The sequence below is a fragment of the Rhamphochromis sp. 'chilingali' genome (assembly GCF_963969265.1).
Source record: "Rhamphochromis sp. 'chilingali' genome assembly, chromosome: 22".
NCBI classification, from domain to species: domain Eukaryota; kingdom Metazoa; phylum Chordata; class Actinopteri; order Cichliformes; family Cichlidae; genus Rhamphochromis; species Rhamphochromis sp. 'chilingali'.
Window position 1 is genome coordinate 2,324,219 of NC_137950.1, and position 8,512 is coordinate 2,332,730.

Consider the following 8,512-nt stretch of genomic DNA (forward strand, 5'->3'; position numbering starts at 1 on the left):
CAGCTAGCGATTGGGTGAATTTATTGCACCGGTTTTATAAACTGTTCTACAATCCTTTTGATATTTGGAAATCTGTCGATCATTCTGCTACAGCTGTAAGATATCTTCTCCAACTCCTCTGAATACATGCAGTCATTTTACCGTCTGCTTTGGCTAATCACGCTCTTACGTATTAAATTAAATTAAATGCCTAATAAAAAAGCTGTTCTTTTTTATTAGGCAAAAACATTTTCGGCAAAAAAACATTATGCAAAAACATTTTCGGTGCTGTTAAGGAATTCACAGCGACTCACTTGTTTATTTTTGAGAAAGTTTATTTTTTTATCATATCAGATGAGCGGCAGTGACGTCAACGTACTCGATCGTACCACAGGTAAGTGCGAATCTGAATCTGTAGATTTTTTAAAATTATTTTTCTTATTTAAAACCAAAAAGAAAAACCCGAAACAGTGAGCTCACAAAGCTGCTTTTAGCAGTTCCATGGGTTAAGATTAGCAATTTCGTGGAACAGCGAATGACTTAACATTTAATAGCATATATGTTACCACACCACATGTGCTGTAAGCTAGCTAAATTCATTTCTGTTAGCCAATCAAGTTAAGCTTATCATATATCATCATCCAGGGTACAGTGATAGAGAAGTGTGTGCTGACGTTTGCTGTTGTTGCCACTTTGTAAAGTTTGAGGGTTCTAATAAGGGTCAGTGTTGCCAGATTGGGTTGATGCTGAAATTGAAGATAGACGTTATCTATCAATCTAGCTCTCTCTTTATGGCTCTCTCTCTCATTCTGGCTCTCTCTCTCTCTCTCTCTCTCTCTCTCGATTTTAAACTTAATAACAGCATTACATAATCATTAAATAGCAGACCGATCATCTATGCTGCAAATGAAATACAAATGGACACTAAACAGGGTTTATCTAAATCGTTACAATAGGGTTTAATGTATATATTTATTTATAAGGTGCTTCTGAATTCTGAATACTTTTTTTTTTCTAAACAGGTTCTTCATCAATCAGCCTATTATTGATTGATTCCTTCCTACATCTGCTTTTTGAAAAACTCCTAAAGGCACTTTTAAGAGCCACGTCAGTCTGTTTGTATCTGTTCTTACTGCTGTCCTTATTGGTCTGTCTCTCTGTTTCTATCCGCATTTCTGTCTCTTTAACTCTTCAGCTTTTTTCTTGTTGTCAGTGTGCTGGTTAACCTATAATTTGCCTTTTGTCTGTCTGCTGCCTTTTCTGTCTGTAATTATTCTTTGTTTCAACATGACACGCCCCAAATTCAGGCCCTGTACATTTTGCCAGACTCCCAATCAGGCAAGCAGAAGAACCTGCTATGTCTGCTTCGGAAGTCTGTCCAGCAAAAAGAAGCTAAAAGAAAAAGTAGAATCATTGGATAGCCAGTGGGCAGAAGTTGTCTTGAAAAACAGAAATGTTTGCCGGATAATTGATTCTGCCCGTATTGCAGTAAGTAAAAATTTTTTTGTTTCATATATTATCATTAAGTTGTTATAAGATGTTGCTGGCACATTAACACAGCTCATCATATGTGCTTTTGAGAACATGCAACAATATTTTATCTACATTTTGCTAAAGACAAACAATTACTTTAACTGTAATACATCAGTGGTGGCTGTATGTATTCATATCAGTATGAATGTGTAAATGGCCTGTATTTGTATAGCGCTTTACTTAGTCCCTAAGGAACCCAAAGCACTTTACACTACATTCAGTCATCCACTCATTCACACACTGGTGATGGCAGCTACATTGTAGCCACAGCCACCCTGGGGCGCACTGACAGAGGCGAGGCTGCCGAACACTGGCGCCACCGGGCCCTCTGACCACCACCAGTAGGCAACGGGTGAAGTGTCTTGCCCAAGGACACAACGACCGAGACTGTCCAAGCCGGGGCTCGAACCGGCAACCTTCCGATTACAAAACGAACTGCCAACTCTTGAGCCACGATCGCTGTGTGTGAATGCTTAAATGGAAACTTCTAAGAAGCTGGTGTGAATATGGGTTAATATTGCATGTTGTATAAAGCACTTTTAGTGCTCCACGAGAAAACGCTATATAAGAGTCATTTCGTTTACCATTTAACAACAGGCTGTGTTTGACTAATTTGTGCCAACTATTTTTTTTATTAATTTCAGGTGCAGAAACTTGAGTCTATAGGCTACAAGCCCATTTTATTCATTGGTAAAAAAGACAAGAATTCACATAAGTGGGTAGCAGATGTTATTACCCATTTGGACCCCACTTCTACTACAAGAAATTTCCTGGAGAAGATGCAGAAGGCTTATGAATTTATACTGTCTAAGGGTAAGAGTGAAGTCTGTTGCATACTTTCAGTCCAGTTAATTAATGCTAATTTATATAGCAACTTTTCACAACAAGTTGTCTCAACTTGCTTTCACAATCAGAATACTTCATTAATCTTTAAGCAAATTGTGTAAGTATATTTTAAGGTCATTACAGTTTTTTCTGATTGCTTAAACCCTAACTGTGATTCCTGTAGCACAATCTCTAAAACTATTCAGACTTATAGCAAAACCACTCACTGAGTTTGCAAAACTAAAAGCACAAAAACTGCTTTGCACTCAGTTTGCAATTTTGTAACACACACTTTGCAAAACTGTAGGCACAATTCACTGCACAACACTCAATTACCAAATTTCCAACACACTCCTAGCAAAAGTATACACATGTATGGCTATCATTAACTCTAATTTGCCAACTGTCTGGCACACTTTCACATGTGAAAACTTCTTTAGATAATTAGTTCACTTTGCAATCAGCCTAAGCACTATAATACAGGTAAGCTCTGTGTGCGGAGTACAATGGAGGGAGCAGAAAGAGTGAGAAGTAGAGGAGGCCGAGGAAGAGGAAGTGGAGGTGAAGAAGTAGGATGAAGAGGACGACAAGGACAAGGAGGAGCAAGAGGAAGACGAGGAGGGAGGAGAGGAAGATGAGGAGGGGGGAGAGGAAGGGTAGGAAGAGTAAGAAATAGAATTGCTGATGACATCAGAGCTACAATAGTGGACCATGTAATCAACCGTGGAGTGACCCTGAGGGTAGCTGGCCAACGGGTCCAGCCTAACTCGAGTCGCTACACTGTAGCAAGCATCATAAGGACATCTTGAAATGAGAATCGGTTAGTACAGTCACTTCGCACAAAGATCTGTAGCACTGCCATATGCCAATGAGAAACACACCAATACCATTGATGTAAAAATACTGAAATTGTTACTTTACAGAACTGCTAGATGACCAGATGCTGGGGCAGAGGAAGCATGTTCACTGCAGACCAAGTAACCCATATAGTCATTATGGCGATTGCAAATAATCCTATACTTGGAAATAAACACTTGTGTTTGTTTTGATGTGTTTGAATAAACAGCAGTACTTGAAGTTTGGATCCCTCTATGCTTATGGATCTATGACAGAAGTATGAGCTCAAACTGACATAGCCTACCTTGTGCACAGAGAAAGCAAAAGCCAGATGTGTTTTGTATTCATACCATCAGTGTGCAGTTGGCGCATTGTGTGCTTAGTAGATGATGGCTTGTGTGCACTGTTTGATACGGAAACACCATTTTTACGAAGGTGTGAAGGGTTAATCTAGCTGTGTTTGCTTTTGCAAGAGAACTACAATGTTTTGATTATTGGGTGACAGGTTTTCTTATTTGTGTGAAGAGTTTTGCAAAATTAGCCAATAGTTACAAAAAATGTGCTTAAGCATTCAGAAAAAACTGTAAATAACCATTGAAGGATATGTTATCAAAGGCTTCGTTCACACTGCAGGTCTTAATGCTCAATTCAGATTTTTTTGTCTGCTCGTTCACACTACAAATAAAATGTGACAGCAAACGCGCTCTAGTGTGAACGCCCAAAGCGGCCGCATGCGCAAAAGAAGACGTCACACACATTGCGCTCTGTTTAGACCCAGACCAAACAGTATTTTTTGACTGATGGCCTTAATATAAAGACTTGTTTGAGACTTTATGTTTCCCAATTTTGCTTTAAGTTATTTTGTTATTTACATATGGCCTAATAATGATCCTTATTGCTGTTTTAGAGAGGAGCGGTGCTTCAAAGGGTAGTTTCAGACTTCTGTCAGAATCTGCAAATAAAATGTTCATGTTTCTCCAACGTTGTCTTCCCAACAGTTTAGCTGGATGGCCAGGAAGCGTTCATGATGTCTTCTGTGGTGCTTCTCTGGCGCTGATAATTGGCGTCTGTCTTGTGTCAGTGACGTGGAAGATCGATTTAATGTGACAGGACCGTTCAAACAGCAGTCGCTTTCTAAAATATCAGCTATGTATCGGATTCAGTAACACATACGAACGTGACCCAAATTGGATTTGAAAATATCGGATTTGTGCCGTTCACACTGTCAGACCATGATCGGATATGGGTCGCAGAGGGTCAAAAAAATCGGATTTGCTGCGCTTTCGCCTGCAGTGTGAACGTAGCCAAAGTGTAGTTCCTGGCCTTTTTTGAAAAATATTTTTATGAAAGTAAATATGTTTTATAGGAACCTCCACACCAGTGCACCCCAATACCCCCACAGAACAGCAGCTTGTGCAGTCCAAGAATGCCACCAAGGAGCATTGTGCCGACAAACAGACCCACATCAAAGAACACACAGAGATCCCCAGTGAAGAACAGGCAGAGACCCTGATCAACAAGCAAGCAGAGAGCCTCGCCAAGGAGCAGCCTGAGATGACCACCCAGGAACATCAATCTTCTAGGCTCCTCGAGGAGCACCCAAAGAGCCTGTCAGACGAGCAGACAGAGACTGTTTTTGTTCTCAATCTTGTTCCTTTATCTCCTTCTTCTGTTCCATGCTCCCAGTCTTTCCAAAAAAAGAAGAGAGACAGAAGCACCTCACAAACAACCTCTCCCACCTCTCCACCACCTTTTAAACCCGCAGACCAGCCATCTCTGCAGTCTCTTCATCCACCTGCTAGCCACGCGATCTCCCAGTCCTTAAGTGAGGGTGGCCAACATGAAAATAAGAAGAGAAAGAGTAAGTATTGCTTTGCATGTTATGTCTTGAGATTTTTAAGTTTCTTACCCAAAAATGATACATATGTTGTCCTAGAGAACTAACAAACCATTGCAAAGTATTATTCACTAGTTATTTAGCTGCATTTTGGTGTACACTATAAAAAGACTATAATTAAATATGGTCAATCCCTTACTTTAGTTTAGAGGACTTTGTAATTCAACTTGATTGGATTGAGAAAACTAAAACGCACTTTGAGAGAACATTTTAGTTTCTCTCAACAAATAGTGTATGCATTTATATAAACAAGGTCTGGTGGCACTCAATTGCAAAATGAAGGGTGAATTTTTTTGTTAATTTGTTGGTCCTAAGTGAAACTAAGTTTTTACACAGAATTGATTCACAATTTATGGTATGTACTTTAAAAAAAAAAAACTCAACTGAGGTGGGTTCACTTTTTGACCCCAGAGGACAAATGGAGTATGGCAATCAGGAGGATATTACAGATTTTCACTTGTTGAGTGAAAACTCATATTTGATTTCTTGTGTATACAGAGTCTTATGTTTTTTTTTAAATGTAATTTTTCATTTCTTAGGCTGTCGAAGATGTAGTAGGCAGAAGGTGTTCCAGTTTGAAGAAGTCACTGAGAGCAGGATAAATGAGGTAATACTTAAAATGTTTTAATTTGCTTTTCAGTAGACTTTTTACAGTAAGCCTATCTCAAGTTGTTTTCATCCATGCACTACAGCCATGAACTGTGCTACATGGGTAAATTCAAATGTACTTTTGAGATTAGTGAAGGGAAATGATTAATGGAATTACATTAAAAGATTGTATTGTATTTCATGTGTTTGTTCTTAAACAATTCTGCAAAATTAATCACAGACATTGAATACTGCTACATCTTGCTACAAAAACCTACATGGCTAACATAGAAATGACTGTATATGAGGAAGGATCATATTTTTTTCTGTGTAAGCCTATATCCTCAGTTGTTCTTGTTGAATCAGGATCATAGAAAGCACAATTTATAGATCCTGATATATGCTGACCAGCCCTGTCTCACTATAAATAGTAGATAATCATGTGTAGTTTGAAGTGTTTAAATGGACACAATTCAAACAATTCATAATGGGATGATATTGATTATGTCAGTGTATGATGTATCAAGTACGTCAAACTTTCCGAAGAAAAGAACATAGCCAGAGTCAAAAACAGATAGACGCAGTTAACTAAACCTGTGATCAAAATAATTTTTTGTGAATGCCACAATTGGATACATGCTTTTCAAAATCCTATTATTATTTTTTTTTATAAACAGAAATGCCTTACATACACATACCTACACATCTATCAAAGTGTGTTTACATGGGTCTGTGTGTGTCTCAGGTGTGCACACTGGATTACACACAAGCTTTATGAAGACACCTATCCATTAACCATGTTATTTAACGATTGCCTCTCTGATTCCTTCTGTCTAGGGGAACACAGAAGTAAAAGTGCGTTGGTTGCCTTGCTCTGTTTGGTAAGAAGCTCTTGATATTTCATTCTCTGAGAATGTTCTGTTTCCATCTATTACCTTTTTGGAGCACAAATGAAAATGGAAAACCAGGTGTTTTGTCACGTCTTACTTCTCGCTTTTTTTCTTATCCTATCTCAATTATTTAATCAATTAAGGATTATTGCAAAGTTTTTTGCCATCTTTGTCGAATCATAAAATAACAAATTTAATAAGAAATATATTTGAAACTGTTCAGAAAACACACGTAGTGTCTCACTTAGATGCAAAAGTACTGGGAATAATTCCAGCTGGACTGTGCTGGGGCCATAAGAGCACTCACATTAATTGTAAGAAATATATAAAAGCTATCAGGATTTTGACAAAGTGGAGAGAATTTGTCCATGTCTTACACAGATTTATGTGTGCCAAAGGATAAATCGCCTAAGCAGTGGAGGGAGTATTCAGATTCTGAACTTTCCAAAGAAGTACTAATATCACACTGTGAAAGCTTTCAGTTGTTTTGCATACTGTATTTCTAGCATTACAATTGTGTGACAGCAATGAATCTCTACAAATTAAAGAGTAAACAACAGCCTTTATAATAATCCAAAAGAAACTAATTATCACATTTGAACAATTTTTATTTTCACTTCACAGAAAGGATATTATGAACTGTTCAACTGAAAAACAATAACTAAGTCTTTCATATGTGTCGAGTGTAACTGTACAGTAGTGTTTTGTTTGTAATCCATCTAAATTACAAATAGTGTAGCAGAAGTTGAAAATATCCATAAAAATGACAATTTGCATTTTGGTACAGTACTTAAGGAAATGTCTTTATCATGTTCCACCTCTGGTGTTAAACATAAAAAGCACGAAGTAATCCCCAACACGATATTAATGTTTTTGGTGTTGTTTCTTTCAATAATTATATTTTCCAGTGGGAAAATCTGGGATGACACGTGGGAGCCAGCCAGTGAATTTCAACACCACTTTGCCATGCCAGATGTGCCACCTCCTTCAGCCACTGAGGAAGTCTTCTTATGATGTTGTGATGTTTGTTTTTCCATGTTACAAACAAGTAAGATATAATGTCTGAAAACTGAAGTTGTGTACTGTCTACAAGGAACACTTTCAGAAATATGTGGAACCAAAGGTCCATACATCCAGATGTCACATTGATCTTCTCTGTTCACAGACTGGATATGTTCATTTTCAGCAGTTTGATTGTTTAGAAATGTTAGACAAATATTTATACTTGTTAAAATGCATTGTGTTACGTAAAAAAAGACTTTATATTATGTTGTTAACTACAATAGTAGTTCTGTGTTCTTAACTTGAATGTTTTTGTACAGCATTTATATTTGCTACATTCTTTAAAAAGTGAGTGTAGGCTGTTATAATTGTTACGGTGAATATGACCCGCAGCTAGCAACTCAATCCATAAAACCCATCAGTCTGTTTCCCTTTGTTTCTCATATGAAGTTGTTATTGTAAACAGGTGTTCTGTTTAGTTTAAAGTATGAAGGCTGGTGAAATTGTACTGAGTACTGTCAATGAAAAGTAAAATAAAAAATCAAAGGTCTATTGAGATATGAGAACTTGTAGTACTGTTTGATGTTGAGACTGAAAGTTTCCATTACTAGTAGTATCAACTTTCATAATTTTCTTAGATGCTCAACATTGACTTGGCCTTGATCCACCTACACTGTTATATAACTTCATTCTCTATGCAAATATTATTTTTTCTGCTTTGCACATATAATGTATACATAGAACACAGAAAATGTCAAATTGCACTACCAGTAATCATTTCAAGTGTGATGTCCCCACAAATAATAAGCATGTTAGATTATGTACACATATTTTCAAATTAAAATCAACATTGAATGTGGCTTTGTCCCATTACCACTGACAACATTCTTTTGAGTATTTTAACTACATTGATTATTAGAGGTTTAAGTCAACCCTCTGAGCTCTAACAGCACTTAACCCT

General features: G+C 37.4%; 1 protein-coding gene across 1 annotated transcript; it reads left to right on the top strand.

Annotated features, from left to right (window-relative positions):
* Positions 1-333: 333 nt before the first annotated feature.
* On the top strand, positions 334-7,795 carry LOC308391107 (uncharacterized protein; the record flags this gene model as incomplete). Its single annotated transcript, XM_080873573.1, has 5 exons — positions 334-373; positions 4,541-5,035; positions 5,611-5,678; positions 6,497-6,540; positions 7,458-7,795. The coding sequence occupies 5 exons, from the start codon at positions 334-336 to the stop codon at positions 7,561-7,563; spliced, it is 753 nt and encodes a 250-aa protein (XP_080729699.1). The 3' UTR covers positions 7,564-7,795.
* Positions 7,796-8,512: the final 717 nt, after the last annotated feature.